We start from the raw sequence: 18039 nt of genomic DNA, 5'->3' as shown, positions 1-18039 counted from the left end.
TGAAAGAGGTGAGTGGAGAGGTGATTCAACAAGATAGTTTGACAAGTGGTCATCATAGGTAGAGGTATCCTCACTCGTTTACCACCCTCTTATCCAAGGTCAGATTTATTTGATGAAAGGGTGAAGTAAAGACTTATGATGCAGCGGTTCTTCGACCATCCTTCTGGAAGACGCCCGAGAAAGGGAGCTGTCGCTTTTACTTGTGGTGTAAATATAGGTACCTAGAGGTACCTACCAACACCGAATTCTTCAAGTTCTTGCATGGCAACCTCCTTTTTCTCCCGGCCTGCCTCCGGACCAGAGTTCTGCACGCTTGTTGCGCTACGAGACCCGGGCCTAGAGGTAGAGGTAGTGTCTCGCTGTCTGAGACGGAAACTGTACCTCCGTCTGTCAGACTCGGGCTTCGTTAGAACCGTTGAGCAACGAACCGTAAGACACTGCAGTGCATCTAATTGTAATGGTTGCGACTTCCCAACCGTGATCGATAATGTAAAGGTAGTAAGTAGCTCAATAACCGCCCGGCAACCAAAGCCTCAAGTCCACTACCATGGAAGTGAACCTGCAATGATCCGTCCTCTACCGCCCGCCTACTACGGCAAGTGCACCTGTTCCTCAGCTTCCTCAGCTCTCACTAATCGCAGGGCTTGGAAATTTTCACGAACAACTGAATCATGATTAGCAAGGAAGGAGCGAAGATGGCCAAGAAAGGGGGCAGATGTACCTCTGTTAGTGACGCCCGACCTTAACTATGTAGAATTTCATCGCTCTACTACCCCTTCTAACAGATTTTCTGCCCGTGTACCTTTCATGGAAGGGTTCCTGCCAAATGGCTAGAGGTACGTAGAGGTAGGTAGAGGTATTCTTGGTGACCGACCGGGGATCGAGGAGACCTTGTGGTTAGTACCTATTTTTCTTAGACGGAAACCATGGTGACCTATCAACCGCGCGTGGTGCAACCGTAATCCCCCAGCCACGGTTATGCGTTCAGTTTGTAACCGAAGACGCTGCCTACACCTTACCCACCTACTTCTAGAGGTAGAGGTAGTCTAGAGGTATTAGTAAGGTATTAGGCAGTGTTCAATTGCAGTGCTCTCCTCTTTGATACCCTAGCGGCAGCGAGTGGTAAAGTCGACATCACCACACAAACTCCGCCGCAGTTTGTGTAGTATTTACAGTAAGCTGAGGGTTCGTTTCTGTTCAAGTTGTCCAACCCGAATTCAATGAGTGCCAAAAGAGAGCCGAGTAAACAAGTAATTGAAACTCACCCAAACAGGGGCAGTCAGCTTTCACAGCCTTTACTTGGCACTTTAAAAGCAGGCGACCGGCGGGCTTCAGACTGAGAGATTAGACCGACAACTAAACTTCCAGTACTACCTCGATTTTGCTCTTTTCGCGTCGATGGCAAGAGTGCCAGCAGTGCAGTGCAGTGTATTGCAATACAGTGCTGTACAAGTTTTCCCATAATCGAACCCGCGCCCACAGGTTCAAGACGTTCCAGAATAGTCCATCCTTTTTCGGGTTCGAATTGTTCGGTTCAATTGCTTCTCCAGACTTCAGTTGGTTCTGGTTTTGGTTCCTTGCAAACCTACCTAACATTGTGGGGGAATGGGTGGTTCTGCCAAGATTGTAATGGTGTGTGAGATGACATATGCATGAAGGGCTTCGGGGAAGGAAAACGCCGAACGACTCTTGGGAGTTCAGTTCGTTGATGGAGGGGGGGCGTTGTCGGAATTGAGGGTGATGACGGCTGGGCGGACGGGCGGAGGGAAGAATGACAATGGCGATTTCTGGGCGGGCGGGTTGTCAGCCATACTATGAGGCCGTGGATGCCGGGTTGGGTAAACAAGTAACATGTCAGGTCAGCAGGTACAGACGGCGGGATGTAAAGGGTAAATGGATGTAGGTAGAGTACCTCTACACTTGAAGATTCAGTTGTTTGCTGTGAGGGGAGCTTGACGACCGGCGTCACCGGTTGCGAAGTCGTGATGGACAATTAATACCAACCGCCGAGAAGTAGACTACGTTATGGACGGGAGGCATCGACGATTTAAGCGGAAGACCAACACTTGACTGACATGTAGGATAATTTACCTACCTACCTGCCAGATGCTGCCCAGATAACTGGCATGAGAAGTCCAAGCTAACATCAACCACACTGCAAAAAGCCAAGCGATGCCAGGCATTCGACCTCACTTCCCTGAGCGTTCAAGTTTGCTTGCTTGGCTTTCCGAGTCCAGTAGGTACCTAGGTAGGTACCTCTAGGCAATATCTACTATGCAGGCACTCGCTTTTTGAAAAGGCCAGATCATGATTGATGCGGTTGGAGAGGTAGGTATTTCAGGTTTGTGTCATGCATGCCTCTACCTCTATATATACAGGTTTAAACAACTGAGTTGAACATGCAGCACACCTAATCTCTGCATCAATGTCTCCGTCATCCAAGCACGCGGCGCCCGAAAACTCCACACCAAGCACCCTTCCTGCCTGGCGCCTCAAATCGGAGAGAAGCTGACGGATAAAGTGACAACGAAGCAAGCGAAAAAGATGCACACAGCTCTGTGAGGGGCGTTCGACTTTGAAGGTAATCATATTAGTCGGTACACTAGCAATAAAGAAATGGTAATGAATCAATAAAAGGCGAGCGGGTAAACTCCACGTGAATAGTTGCATCTTGTGTCCTATTTTGGACATCATAAACGATCGGTAACCGGGCCAATGATCAGTGTCACACATCATGAGAACTGGAAGCCATCAGCATCATACCAATGTCCGAAAGGTTCCAAGTTCCTGCCCCCCACGTTTTCTCCCCCCCTTCTTTCAATGACTAACACCAAGTGCCCTGACGTTCGATGTTGCTTTGCCTTTTCCCGCGTTGAGACCCTTCATACCTGAGCTGTCGATGAATAAACTACTGTGAACGAGTAGAGTCTGTAGCAGCCGATAGGTGCCATCACTGCACCGTCCATCACGAGCGTTTCACATCATCCCAAGGGGGAGATTCTGGGTGTGGCATGATGTAGTCAATGAGTGGCTTCGAGGGAAAGCAACATAGGGTGACTCAATGACCATGACGTTCCTAGGGAAAATGCAGAGTATGTATTGATATCTGATCTTTTTTTCTCTTCCCTCCCACCGGGTTGCCTGATCGCGGCTCAAGGATTTATCCATGGCAAACAACGCTCAACACAATCAAAGACTTGTTTCTCCCCGCTTCCTCATATCTGGATGTTGCTCTCTACTTGCTGTCTCATGAGAACCCGCCTGGACCGTTACCGACTCCAAGATGCACCGCTCAAACCTCTTTCTCTATTGCTCTTCCAAATCGGCAAGACAAGAAAAAAACCGCCATGCTCAAAAAACCAAAACCCATGATACCAAACCACCCCACTAACAGCACAATGACTGATTTGACACCCACAAACGCCCTTGTATAGAACTTCTCCGACCCAAATGAAGAATGTGCAGAAAATTCCTCCTTTATCAAATATTGAGAGCGCCCTATCGTCGAGCTCTACTCAACTCCAGTGGGAGCAATGTGAAATGGACACAAAAGAGCCCGCATTGCGTCTCTGCTGTGATTGTTCCCATGGTGTCAACGAAGGTAAAGAAATTAGTCGTGATAATATTATCCCGAGCCACTAGAGTAGTGATCATTCAGGTTCTGCCGATGACAGCGGCAACATGATGTGCCTTGGGGGGTAAGTGGTTGTGACAGAAAATCTTTTGCGGTGCACCTTTTCCGAAACATCCCTTCTTCGAGGCATCAATCGTCTTGGATGGATCCTCGTAACTTTCGAGTTGGCAGCACTCGACATTTTTGACGAATCTGCTATTGAAGACGTCGGTGATCGAAATGCGCTTATCGGGATTCGGGTTAAGCATCTGGAGCAGGAGGCGACGGAGTCCGTTGTGGGTAATGGCAAAGTCCATGAACTTTGCGCGGGGCATGTCGGTGTCCGCAGGGACTGGATTAGTCTGACCAGCGTGTCTTGCGTTCCACTTTCTCCAGCCTTCCGCTAGTTGGACGTAGCAAACATCCGGCTTGGAGCCGTCAGAGGGAGTTAGAGTCGCCTGGTTCCAGATGGAGCCGCCAAATGTCATGGCGATCATGCAGACTGCAACGCCCCAAACGTCAACGGCGCGCGGATCGTAGTCGGTGACCTTCTCAAGAATCTCCGGAGGCACATATGGCAAGCTGCCCAGATAGCCCCCGGCACAGCGACGCACCTCTCCCATATCCTGGCCACACTGACCACCGGCTTCCCTCTCGCCAGGGTGTCTGCCGCTAAAAACTTCCGAGACGCCAAAATCGGCAAGCTTAAGCTTGCTGTCGGAAGTAATCAGAATATTTTCGAGTTTAATGTCGCGGTGCGCGATGCCGTTCGAATGAAGGTAGTTGACAGCTTGTACTAGCTGTTTGAAGAGACATAGACGGTCCTTCTCTCTGTCTTCTGACATGAGATACTTCTTCTGGACCAAGGAAAAGAGATCGCCCTCGGAGCAGTACTCCATCACGTGGCTATATAGACCATGGTGGGTACATAGGCGAATTGTCTCGACGATGTTTGGGTGGTGAAGGCTCTTTGAAACGGTATATTCGGATAGAATCTTCTTGCGGTATTCTTCCACTGTCTCTGAACTCGACTTCGCTCGAAACTGCTTGACAGCATAAATTTCGTCCGGTTGCCCTTTCCGTGATACGAGGGTAACCTTGGCTGATCCGCCCTTTCCGATCGTGGCGTGACGTCGTAAGAGTTTGTTGTGGTACTCGAATTCAGACAAAAGATCGACAACATCGACGGTAAAGTCGTCGGGTAGGCTCAAACTTAGACGCCTGGCCTTCAAGCCGGTGCCAGTCGGGGCGGGAATTTCCCAAGGCGCTCTTGACATCTCAACCTGCGGGTGGGCGGCGCCGGATTTTGCCGACTTTTCACGTTTTGAGGTATCGAAGCTGCTGGCACGGCGACGGAGGGGCCGGCGGAGATGCTTTGCCTCGTCATGCGAAGCATTGTTGGTAATGAAGTTGATGGCGCGTGATCGGAGGCCCAAGCCTGTCGTCGCCCTCTTCTTCTTGTCGAGAAAGGCGTCAGGACTTGGGACCGTCGGGCTTGATGCTTGTTCCTTGGACATGATGCTCATCTCTAGCGGTGAGCCGGGCGATGGAGGCGTGTTTGACCGCGTAGTGTTGGAACTCCTGGCCAAGGAGAAGCGGCGGCCGGGAATATCTCGTGGCTGAGTCATGTCGTGAGGATGGGGGTCTAGAACCGCACTATCTCCGTGATGATCCATTAGGCCGGGTACAGATCTCTCCAGCGTGGAGGCCGTGCGCCTGAAAATGCCGGACATGGCGCGTTTGAAAGTGTTGGAACGGCGGCCGGTGGTGGTGGCAGTCGACTCGGCAATTGAGTTCTTTCGGGGGGCGGGATTATAATGGGCGTTGAGGTTAAGTGTGCTTTTTGTGCTAACTGCAGAGGCAGCCGAGAAAGAGGGGCGAGGCTTGCCGGATGCAACAATCGATCCGTAGAGAACGTCGTCGTCGTCGCTTGGATGAGCGTCGGGCGCGACGAGGGATTCATGGAAGTCCTGGGACTGGCGGCCGCTCACAGGCGTGACAGGCTCATTGGTAGCGTCGCTTTCGGTCTCATCGCCTTCTTCGGCGATCGAGCTGGCAAGGTCGGTAGGATATTGATGCGGCGAAGGCTCAGGCCCGGAGGAGTTGGGCTCGGAGTGCGAGGTGTGAGGATGATCTGGGGACAAAGACGTTGAGTATACTGTTCGACGGGTAAAGCTAGGCGGCGAGGATACTGCTTGGCAAAATCTGGCAGGTACTGAAAGGGACGAACAAGAACTTGAGGGAGAGGAAGAGCAGGAAGGGCTGCATCAAGTGAAAGAGAGAAAGGGTAGCCTTTCAAGGAAGCCATGTGTACAATACAAGTGGGAGGTGGACGATACCTTCTTGAGAAGTCTGCGTAGCCGCAGCAGCAAGCACCGTGGCTGCCATGGTGGAAGGAAGCTTTGGGGGCTTTCTTCCAGAAGGTGTGGGAGGGTGCAGCGTCCAGCAGGGCAGGCGGCACAGGCAACCTGGAAGAATGGCGTGGCCCGCGGGGTTGGCTTGGAACCGGAATGAAATACGTCAAGGTCTCCTTTTGGTGCGTGATGGAAAGGGGGTTCTGGCTGATGGCCGCTGATGATATGAGTGGCCACCTACGCAGTGCAGCACACCACACTGACGGAATCAGAAGCAGGTGCCGGTCCAAAACGGATGCAAGAGTAACCCCCCCAAAAAAATTGAGACAGGAGCCGAGAACCCGAAGCCCCGAGCGAGTGACCCCAACAAGGAACGAACCCTGAGGCTAGACTGGTGAAAGAAGCGACGCCGCTGCGGTCCCAACCAGCTGGGCGCCTGTTTTCACTTTGAGCGGATCGGTGTTACCGATCACCAATCCCGAACCCCTTTGACAGCAAGCTTTGTGCTGCTTCGCTAGGGACACCCACACAAACCTTGCTCTGCAGTGTTCGAGAATCGTCTCCGTTACCGGGACGGCCTGTCCGCGAAGTTGGTGCTTGAATCGGCCGGCTGCTGCTGTTGCAAATCTGGTTCGGGGAGAGGAGGAGCGAACTTGAAGCGTGCCGGATGCTCTTATACGTACGCGGGACTTGATGGTTGTCTGTCCGGTAGAAAGTTGCCGTGTATGAGTTGTCTCAGTGGACCAAAGCTGTCGTTCCCCGCCAAGACCATACAGGTGCGAGTGCTCTGCTGAAAGGCGAGATTTGTGTCGCCCTGGGCGATGAGCGTGGCGCGGGTGGTTGAAGGTACAAAAACGGCCGAGATCTACAGCTTTGAAATGCTGGTTGGCTTGCACGCTTCTTGGCGGCCCCAGAGTTGAAATAGCAATCGGATGGGCACAGTGTTGAGTGTTCCTAAACGTATATGGCAAGGAAGCTAAACCGATGGCGTGGTTGTTGTGGCCTGTAGGACTTGTGGGCGGATTACAGCAGCGTAATCTAGTCGTACCTCTAGTGTTGATGTTCCGTAGTCGGTGTCCTGGAAAAGTGTCGGTAGGTTCTTGTCTCTGTTGGTCTTAAGAAAGAGCGAATACCTGGGGGAGGGAGGAAGAAGAGAAAAGGAGGAAAAAGAGACAGCTCAAGGGAATGGATCAAAAGCAGCCGGCTGAATATTGGGTGAGGGCCTTGAGGGCTTTTGGGTATTCTCGGGCCCTCGACCCTGGGCCTAAGACCGGGGGGAGGGGGGAACGGCCTGCGCAACATTGCAGTGGGAAGCTGTCAGTGAATCCGGTTGCCGCTGCGGGAATACGGAAAAGCGCAATCAACAAATGCTTGCAGCCCGCATTGGAGAAGACCATTGGAAGTCAGGGCGGGGCTTTCGACGCAGCCTGGACTCCACGACGATGGTGGGCTGGCTGCCACGGGAATTGATGAAATGATGCTGTTCAGGACGTACCCAGCAAGTACAGCACCTGTAATGCTACCTCGAATTACCTATTTGCCTCATCTTGGCAAGGCAACTGATGTCTGGTTTCGCCTGAAATTCGGTTGTCTCGAATCGCACACATTGCACAATGGAAGTCACTTACCTATATTCTGGTTAGCGGGCTAAAACGGGACGATATACGGGTAATTTTCCTATCAGGCTCCTTGGCTTAGACGTAGTCAAAACCTTCAGTTTACCAGTTTACTTTGTATACTAGGTTGTCTATCAATGGCTTGCGCAGGCCATGTGCGGCAGGCATTGGAGACAGTTCAGTACACACTGGGGCGCTCAGTCTTTTCCTTCTGGCCCGGTTGTCCACACTTGACCACTGGATGCAGAGCGGCAATCGGCGTTTGGGAAATAAGCAAAGTCCCCCAGACTATCCCAACCAGTACAGGTATACAGCGAGGTACGCCATTCTTGAATGTACACTACAGCTGCGGTAGCGGGCTTATTCGAACGAACAAGTTCATCCCATCTTTGCAATCCCAGCTGGATGGGCAGACGCCAAGGGTCCCCCGCCAACAGGAGCTTCAGAAGTGGAGGGCGTTTGATTCGGTAACCTCGATATGCAAGACCACATGCGAGCAAAGCAGTCAAGCACTACACTACTGGATGTCGAAAGAACGAACCTTTCGAGGATTGCAATGGGTCGGTTATGCCATGAAACCAACCACCCGCCCGTAACCCCGGAGCAGCTGCCGCCTCAAGGGAAAGCATCATCTTCGTGAAAGAAGCAAGGATTTAGGCCACAGTCAAAGTGCGGACGTGATTTCGTAGATGGTTGTCCCTTGACATAATTGATGGAATTCACGTCTGAGGCTTGGCAGTACATAGTGAAGAAAGCCGATAATCATTGTGTGTCCGATTGTGTCAGAGACTACCAGGTCCATCCAAGTTGTGCTGAAGCAGTGACATAAAATATATGGAAGTTCTTGAAAGTCAAAACTTGTAGGACCTGACTGAAGAGCCACAGACTTCCCCACCAAGTCGAGGAATCAGCAATTTCGACAAAGCGGATTGGTCTTGAGCGGATTTGTAGAGCTGCCTTCTAGAAAACCATGTCGTTTTCCATCTCGGTGCCCAGTTCTGGCCTTTGAACCACAAGGGCCATGCTCTGCCATGCGGGCCAATCGTACTCTTGCGTTAAATTTCTGACTAAAACCAATGCTCAACCATGATAAATGGGAATAAATGACTGAACAATGAATGCATTGTCGAGGTATCTTCTATGTCCTACGCAGGAGACATTTCGGCCGGAGCATTTTCCTAGTCCGTGACCGAGTAATATTAGCACGTATGCAAAGACATCTATCTTCATCTTGAGGGTGAAATAATAACGTATGAGACTTGTCTTGCTCCTCTCATCGCCAAGAGGCTTTTGGAATTACCAAGACCGCCCAGACGTCTGCTGCAATATCAGGCCCACGCCGGCTTTGGAATCGGCCGTGATGGCGGCTGGATATGTCATATCAATCGCACAACATCCAAAACAAACAAGCCGTACCATACTCGTCTGGGCCAGAAACGCCTCTCAGACCCATTGCGCAAGGGGTGTGACAGGCGATTCGAATCCAGACGAGTAGTACTTAGGCAATGGAGGGGGCAAAAGAAAGACGAGACAAGGCCAGGCTTGAGTCTTTCGTGACTAGTGTAGAAAGGCAAGTGTCTCTGTGGACACAAATTTCCGTCCGCCGCATTGCGTGACTTGGGCGTCGCTTCCATTTGTCTCCTCCTGTATTCAGGTGTTGATTTGCCTGTGTGCAGTACCTGTCTTGCTCTTGCCGGCGGCACAGTCAAGGAACGTGAGATACTAGCCAAAAGAGAACCTTCACGGCGGTCGAAGCTGGGCTGAGGCTATCCTCGAATCGGCATACAACAAGTTTTATCGAAAGTCGAAATCAGTGATCCATCAAGTGATCAATCATCACTTGCCCGCCATCACCACGAGAGCTGCCACAAAGGGCGACCTGGCTGCTGCCGACTTCCGTTCCATGCGGGGTTTCTATTCCCCCACACTCTAGGGCTTATCCATCCACGAATCAAATGGCGCACCACAATCACCGATCCCCCGACCTCTCAGTCTCGAGAACCCATTCGACTGGACCCAGGGGCATTCAACCCCACAAGACCCCCATCCCAGCACCAGTGGACACCACCACCAGCGCACCACCGAGAGAAAAGGAGAAATCTCCATCGCATCACGTCGTTCAGTTGGATGGAGGTGCGGGAATTGCAGAGCAGTGCGCACCTGGCATGGACTGTCACTGTGTACTCCATGGAGGTACTAGTATTGCACGTGCGATGATAATTGGATGAGGTCAAACCGGCACGTCCAGAGCTCCAGAAGGAAAGAAGAGGGAGGGTTGCTGATCCAGCAGAGTGGTTCCTGAGGTGGTGGTTTTTTGAAAACTGATAAGGCGCGGGAGCCCTAGGCGTCTAGTGCAGGTGGGTATAGCCTTTTTCTGCGTGTGATCCCTGCCAAGCCCTTCGACAGCGCAAACTGCGTCATCGCTGCCGTACTCGCTCATCAATGGGGCGGGGTCTCCACGATTTCTTGCATTTTCCGCTCTTGTCGACGGGCAGCTCGTCTCTGTTCAGCAGGCTTGCAGAGTGCTACGGTTCCGTTGGAGCATCATGATCGCATAAGGGTCTTAGCTGGTTGATATATACTGTACCCGTGCGTGGGGGGAAATCAGGAACTCCGTTTGCCTCCAGGGACACCATTGCATCATCTCCGAAACTGGACCACAAAAAGAGCCGAAAACCCATTGTTGGTCATCTCACCTTGCTTCCCGCATTCAGGGTTGGCACATGATGAGGACGATGGAGTTTTCCAGATAACTGCAACAACCGCGAGTGCACGGCTACAAGGGCCATTCCCACGGCGGGGCTGACACTTGACACTAGTGTTGGTAGGACATAGCACAATGGGATCTATCGAGCTAAGGGGTTTCTTCAAGACGTCCCGGGGAAGGGGGTGGGGAGGATGATCCAAACTGTCAGATCGAAGTTTCTACACCACAACCGCCGTATACGCGTATACCCGACCCTATATGGGTAGGTTCACCGACATCAATGGGTTGGCCAGCTGCCCAGCCGTGAGGATCGAGTTCAGCCCCCCATTTCGCGTAGAACAAGTTTGGTATCATGACGACTGTGGTCACGGCGCCTGTGCGTGCCTACCATTGCGTTGTGGATGCCTTCCACGGGTGGTATGTCGAGACCGGTGACATCTCGTGGTTGATGTTACACTTGCTCTGTCAACACACGATTTGTTATGCTCTGTCTTCCGAGGACAGTCTCGCTGCCACTTCCCCCTGGGCCGTCTTGTGCCTATCACTTTGAACCGGATGATCATACTGGGCCGGAGACAAACCAATTCTGTTAGGGGTTTTCGGTGTCGAATTTTTACACTACAAGGCGAGGCTTCTTGACCTGCTTGATCAGCCTCGGCCGCCTCCTGACTTTTACGCAGTACGAACATGTATGGCATTGTCTCCCCTCGTTCTTCTTCTTGGCAGAAAGCTGAGCTGTAACCTCAACAGCTCCTTGGCCAGTCTCAGCACGGTCAAGCAATGAAGCACAGCCAAGAACTTGCCAGTCATTTATCTGGTCCAGGTAACTTTTGGACGATGGACAATTCCTTGGCGCCAGTCAATCTGGTCGATTTCGCTCAGCTGTGTCGCCTTCACACACGATACGCAGTAAGGAACCTGGTGACGATCTGGATGGCTTGTCTTGGTAATGTAAGGTACTGAGGCAGAATCCCGTCGCCAAGAGCTGGGCCTGCTTCATCTGAACGGCTGGTTATGGCTGTCGGCCTTCCTTCGTGTCACGATACCTCTACCTGTAAGACGCGGCAGTTGGCTGTTCTGGTTCAGCGACCCGATCATCCCTTTCGGCCCTTTCCTCGCCATCTCGTTCCATGGGTCACGAGCCCATGGGGATAGTCCAAACTTCTTTACCTACTACTCCTCCGAGAGGAGGCTCTTATCCACACAAGTTCTCTAGGGCATGGTATACTTTCTAAGCCAAGGTCACATTGGATGAACAATTCGGTTGAACTGCAAGATATCATCGTCTCTCCGTGTCTCGTGCTGCCCCCACATACAACAAAACGATCGAGATATGTGATGGGTAAAAGAATGGCTTATCGCTTACCACCAGCTTTTCTGCAGCAATCCCGAAGTTGTCATTACTCTCAGTGACTTAATGAACGGTCGAATTCATACGGTTCATAGCGACATAGTCCTTGAAGGGCAACAACGAATTGGTGTGACGGTGCTAGCACTCTCTAGCATACTTTGTGGCATGTGTTAAAAGCTCGCAAGCATTGACATTTCTGCTAATCCTCAACATCCTAGCTAGCCTTCACCGAGCCAGTTTCCGACCTCTTGTCACTGCGATATCCTTTGCACTCCATCATCGTTGTACGGCATCAATCATTGCCTCCTCAGACCCCTCGTTGTAGTGAGCTATCAACATATGGCTCAGTCCAGGCTACTTATGGCTTCTCAACTTAATTCAGGACTATCGATGCGAGATTAAGATAATCGCCGTCCCGGTACCGATGTCAACTGGTCCTATGAGGATTGGTCACCAATTCCGATCAGTCACCAGGCAACGGGATCCAGCCATGGCCGTGGTTGTCACTAATACAGCAGGTAGTGTCCCACGACATAAACTGAATGCAAGTGTGAAACTAGTTGCCAACCACAAGTTGGCGGCCTGTTACACTAAATGTCAAGCTGTCGGTTGGCTGCTTCTTACCTACCCTCCGCAACTCACACAACCCGACCATTTTGGGAGGCCCACAAGCTTCAATTCTTGAAGGAATATGCGAGTTCCTTCAACCATGCCAATGCAAGAAAGCCCATCCGACACATGTTCCCCCTTCCAGTGAAGGCTGTGCAAGAGGCGGTGTGTGGATGGCTACCGCCGCTCTGCCTATCCTGAACGACAGTCTGTCAGCTTTCCGAAACGCGAGGTGCCCATCAAGTGGCTACCTGTTAATATCAAACACAAGGGCAGTACAATATGTACTTTTATCGACCGTCTCGTCCACTTCCGCATGCCTTTAATGCCGACCTCCATCGTTATGTTGCTTCAGTAACATGTTTCCCGAACTCAAATCAAGGACACACTCATCTGCATTGGCATACCGAAATACGGGAACAGTAAGCTCTTAAAAGAGGCTTGCATTGAGAGGGTAACAAGTGGCTAAAAGTTGCGTGGTTCAACAGCCGTGGCACGCAGTACCGCAGGCGAAGTCATCCCTCGGAACTTCCACATCCAGGGCTCATAACCCTGCTGTCGAACTCCCCGGATTGCTCAACATGACAGCTTGATTGACAATACTCAAGTATCACATTTTTAACCTGACTTGACTGACAGGACGACTGGTGTATGAGGGAGACATGATACTAAGATATGTGAACAGCATTGTATTAGTTACAGGTGGGGAGATCAACAGTTCCACCACAGCATCAAACTTCACCCACATGGCAGTATTATGGCACTATCAGTCTTGCTTGACAACCTCAAAACCTTCTTTTTCTTCCTGAGCTTGTGGTCTTACGGGTTAAACGCGGGAGAAAGAGAAACCAAATCCCTCAGACGGCCATGGCCCAGGGCGGAGACGTAAGCATAACCAACCAACTGGAGAATGTAAGAAAGAGTTCACTTCCCTCCTCTTTCGGCTACCGCTCCCGGCGGTCAGGTAGGATGTAGGTACCGTGTTTGTATAATTTGTACTTAAGTACTATGTTAATACTCGCAGCTTGCAAACACAGGGTCACTGGTCTCGGCTCGGCTGTCAGGCTTCAGAAACACACTTTGAACCCCGGTCGGATCATGGTACGGAGCCATGACCCCTTGGTCTTAGTGAAGCGGATTGGAAAGTCCCGTTGCATTCTTGCAGTGGCATTCCCGGTCAGACTGGTTCAACCACGCTTTGCGCTTGGTGAGGAAACACGCGAGGTCAATTCTAGCCTTGGCAAGCTTGGCTGTGACGAACATGATCAAAGTTCTAACATTTTGTCTGATATGTTAAGACTCTCCAAAACGGAAGATTTCAAGCGCTTCGAGCAAGCTCAACTTTGTTACGTTTACACTACACAACCCTTTGTGGTGGGCACAAAGCAAGATGTGAGGGGGACGTGAAGGAAACTCTTTCCAAAGCTTCATTGTTCAAGGCTGTTGCCTACCGCGTGCTTGAGAGTTCTCAGTTACAAAAGAGAGTTCCATCAGTTGCTGCGATGGAAGTTGTTAGTCCAGACAAGGTTTGCGATAAAGGAGGCCATCGTCAATGTGCACAGACATTACCATGTGGGTTTAGGAACAAAGACGCACGGATAAGGGAGCCTCTTCGGAAACCTCAAATCAACACCGGTCATTCATAATTTTGGGTTCCAGCCCACGAAATGGATTAGCGGTTGAAAAATGACCGAAGAAACGTTGCTTTCTCTTGGCTCAGAAAACCATGTTACCATGTTGCCATGCTCCCATGACCGCCAAAGTGAAGCAGCTCCGATCGACCTTTTGCACGTGTATGCTTCCATGGTAGTGGCGAGGCGGATTATAAGGCAAGATCAATTGGATGACGGATGGGACCAAATCAGTATGACGATCCAATACCTGTGGGAATCAGGATTAGAGAAAAAAGAGAAAACTTAAGAGAATCGAAAATGTTTGAATATCAAATTTCTTTCTTTTTTTAAAAAAACATTCGCTTTTCGACAGGCTCACAAGTCGACCCCCCAGAAGCAGCCAAACGGACGACGATCTTCAAGACTTGGAAGACACCGACTAATAACGAAGCGGCGGACCTAAGTACCCTTTGCAATACCGGATATGATCGCTTCCTGGCGTCATCCAAGTCACCAAGGAGAGATGCGTGCTGTGGCCTGTCTAACTACCTCCCTGCCTCCTAAACGATACGGGTCATGACAGGCCGAGAGATGTGTCCCACGCTTGGCTTCAGTAAGGGAACCAGGATGATGGCGCCATACAACGGAGCCCTCTTCTGTCTCGGCTTCCACTTAGGCGCGTCCCAAGCAGCAGGCGCAAGACTTTTCAATCGCGGAAAGGAGCTGAACCGCGCAGACGTCCCTGATGTGCTGCCAATCCCTTTAACGGTGAAAATGTATCATTTTTGCCAAGATCCGGGGCTAGCCAATCGGATAGCCATATTTTATCCACCTTTACATTTGCACCCATGCAGATACCTCAATTTCGCCAGCTTTTGTAGCACCTTAGGTATGGAGACCAATCAACCAATAGGGTCCCCCTCCTCGCGCACAAAACGAAAACACGATTTTTTTCTTCAAACCTCGACACCACGGGCACAATCTCGTAATATTTGCATTCGACAATGAGATTATATACCTCTATCCTATACCTCAAAAGTCAATGTAGAATTATTGGTTTGGTTAGTAAAAAGGACACTTTTCTCATCGGCGATCTTTTGCATGGATCCACCTGCTAGCGTTGCTTGGCTGTGTCCAAAAGGTAACCAAGTACTGCAAGTCCTCTCAGGTCTTGGCAAAAATGATACATTTTCACCGTTAAAGGGATGGGCTGCCGCTGTTTGGTTCTTTTCAGTTGACGATGCTCTGTGACTTGCCCCTGGCTTTGCTGGTGTGGGCTAGGTAGGTAGGTAAGCATCGAGAGCTGGGGCATGCTGCTACTGCCGGGCCGGGCGGGCACACGAGCGGGTTCCAAACGGCGGAAACTCGGCGTTAGTGGACTGCGGGCGTCCTGTCGAGCTACCACTGTCATCGTCGTGAGGATAGTGGGCCATCCACGTCTCGCAACTCGTAGGCGAGTTTTTGGCTGGCTTCCACTCACTAACTGCCTGGGTATACTCCAGTACCTACAAGTCGGAAGAAATGGGTAACGGCTCCGCCTCGCCTTTTAGGTTTATCAAAAGAAGCTGGTAAACCGTCGTCCGGCGATTGGTTCTCCTTATCGCGGGCTTTCACGGCCTTATAGAAACGCTAATGGCTGGGGTATCGAGAGCCTATCTTGCCTTTCGACTTCCATCCTTTCTCCACTCATCACAGTCGCTACGCGCTTTCCTCCTTCTCTACATACAACCGGTTGCCTGCAAGTTGCAACTATATTTCACAATATCCGGCTATGTCGGCACGTTCGGTCCCACGTCATCCCCTTGCTACCACCTGCATTGGTAGTTGTTACGTACCGCCACGCCGGTTCCGGCTCTTAGGCGCAGGAAGGGGTACTGTAGAAAGTATCTCGGCTTCCGTGGTTGGGTAAATCACCAGACAGTGAGGTGAGAAGGTCGGCAGTAGTGTACTTGCTGAGGACAAGTGACACCAAAGGGTATCGGATTTTTTTAATTGTTCGACTACGGAAGGGCTCGGATGGCATTCGGCAGTACCACGGCGCTCTACACTACAACGTGTATGCGCACATCACGGCGACACCCCACACATATGTGTCCCGCCAACATCGACTGCCGCCGTCGTCGAGGCTGTCGTGCCTTGTGATACGCTGCCAAGCAAGTCCGAGGTGGATTTCACAATGCCGTGACGGTGCCACAGGTTGCAGATTGCATTGCAGACAGAGTCCGGTGGAGTTTAGGGGACCGAGAGGACCTACAACAATCCGGGGCTTCGGGATCTGGACGGCCACTTGTTCGAACCTCAATGAAAGGGATCAGCATCCGGCCATCCTACATCTCAAGGCTTCCAAGGCGGCTCCCCACGGGGCAATTGCTCGCCGGAGAATGTGAGTTCAACAGTCATCATAGGAACCCCTGTTTATGCAGCTCGTGTGATTCAGGCACCTTTGGAAGATGGCTCGAATTCATTGCAAAAGATGGGGTTTTGCGTCAAAGCGTGCCTTATTACATGACAAAACTGGGAATCCAGGCCGCGGAAATTTGGGGCATCTGATGGGGCTTGCAAAATGGGGTGTTTGCGGTATGTAACAAGGGTTCTTACGGTAGCGCTACATGAAGACGAGGATGGGGTCTCCGAGCCGACCCCGATGCCGTGCTCCGTCTCTGCCGCCCTGTAACTGAGTCCATTCAAGACATGCCGAGGCGAAAGACGAGAATTCCACGTTCGACATTTGTGTTGGTGTGCGTACACTACAGAACCCACTTTCTGCCGCACCCACGACATGACACCTATCCCATGTCAGAAGATGATTTCTATCGCTCTGCTAAAGATGAAGCCATCTGTACCTATTTTACGGCGGATAACAACACTGTCATGATCGACTCGAACAACTTATAGTGGAATAAATCAAAGTGTTTGTCTGTAATGACTAGAACACTCCTATGACGCAAAGGTCAACAAAGGCAGAGCAGATCAGCTCTACGGCACTGAAACGAACCCTATCCACAATCCAGGTACCCTGCATCGCAAACTGGTCTCGGTCGCAGTAAGAGCCTCCCAGAATGAAAGAGTTCTAACTGTTCAGCTCATTCGACCATATGTGCCAAGTTCGGCGCTTAGACATGAGACCTACAGATCGCTAGATTCGGAATTAACGGCCTTCTTTCAGATATTCTCTAGTGAGAACAAGCATCGTTTCGAGAAGCAATGGAACATGGTTCATGCTCGGAACCGGCCCCTACACACGTGGACTGGGTTCGTTTCAGACACCAACAACGTGGTATTGACCATGTATTCTAGCTAGCCTAGATAGCCGTACGCTGTGGTTTGTTATACGTGTCGACCGCTAGAGGCAAGTACTGAAGCTATCGTGACCAGCCATATTAGCAATATCCATGGCTTTCCATCAACGTCAGTAATCTGTGAAGGACAGACTGGCCCGTCAGCTGCTGAAGGGATTGTTTGAAAGCTTTTAGACCTAGATCGGTAGGTAGACCGCCAAATTCACGAGATCAAGGGATGTAATTTCAGTGGGTTTTGGGAGAATGGGTTCTGGTAAGAACAACGACCAGCAACTTGACGGCCACGATACCACGGGATGGAGACAGACCGACAAACACTTACGCAAAGCTACCCAACTTTGAGAGCAACGTTGGCGTCGGTAGGTGAAAATGGGCAGGATGAACAACCAAATAGATCGAAACCCAAAAAAAACCAGTCCGAACTATATCGTCATCGGGCCCTAGACTCGCTTACCTACGCTGTCAACTACCCCCCTTGATGGTGTTGTCAATCTTCATACCACCAAAGTGTAAGCTATACATAGTAGGATGATGGCGGAACTTCTGGAAAGCGAGTCAGACCATAGCTGTCTCTTCGTCTGCTTAGGTGAATGGATGAAGCGGTGTGTGCGTCTGTGTGGCTGTGCCTACGCCTAAGCCGACGATCAACCACACCACAAGTGTTGAGAGATCCAGGTACCGCGATTCTCCCGAGATTTACGGTCTGGATGTGGTTGATTCCAGTCTCTGGGTGATCACCAATGATCAACAATAAGAAAGCGGTGACGCCTTACTAAGTAGCTGAGGCACGAACAGATATGGTCAAATGAAGCGTATGGGTCAGGCGAGTATAGTTTGTGAGTTGGAACTGGGACAGAACCATCTGTTTGCCTTTGGG

At 51.0% G+C, this 18039-nt stretch overlaps 3 protein-coding genes across 3 annotated transcripts; 2 read left to right on the top strand and 1 right to left on the bottom strand.

Annotated features, from left to right (window-relative positions):
- Positions 1–3572: 3572 nt before the first annotated feature.
- Positions 3573–6001, bottom strand: NEUTE1DRAFT_125461 (uncharacterized protein; the record flags this gene model as incomplete). Its single annotated transcript, XM_009857155.1, has 2 exons — positions 3573–5747; positions 5953–6001. 2 exons carry the CDS (start codon positions 5999–6001, stop codon positions 3655–3657), a joined length of 2142 nt encoding a protein of 713 aa, XP_009855457.1.
- A 6130-nt stretch (positions 6002–12131) lies between these two features.
- NEUTE1DRAFT_104845 (uncharacterized protein) lies at positions 12132–12608 on the top strand (the record flags this gene model as incomplete). Its single annotated transcript, XM_009857154.1, has 3 exons — positions 12132–12159; position 12191; positions 12401–12608. The coding sequence occupies 3 exons, from the start codon at positions 12132–12134 to the stop codon at positions 12606–12608; spliced, it is 237 nt and encodes a 78-aa protein (XP_009855456.1).
- Positions 12609–15103: 2495 nt separating this feature from the next.
- Positions 15104–16250, top strand: NEUTE1DRAFT_104844 (uncharacterized protein; the record flags this gene model as incomplete). Its single annotated transcript, XM_009857153.1, has 3 exons — positions 15104–15144; positions 15785–15788; positions 15894–16250. The coding sequence occupies 3 exons, from the start codon at positions 15104–15106 to the stop codon at positions 16248–16250; spliced, it is 402 nt and encodes a 133-aa protein (XP_009855455.1).
- Positions 16251–18039: the final 1789 nt, after the last annotated feature.

The sequence above is a fragment of the Neurospora tetrasperma genome, assembly GCF_000213175.1.
Source record: "Neurospora tetrasperma FGSC 2508 unplaced genomic scaffold NEUTE1scaffold_81, whole genome shotgun sequence".
Classification (NCBI taxonomy): Eukaryota; Fungi; Ascomycota; class Sordariomycetes; order Sordariales; family Sordariaceae; genus Neurospora; species Neurospora tetrasperma.
This window is presented reverse-complemented; position numbering and strand designations above follow the sequence as displayed.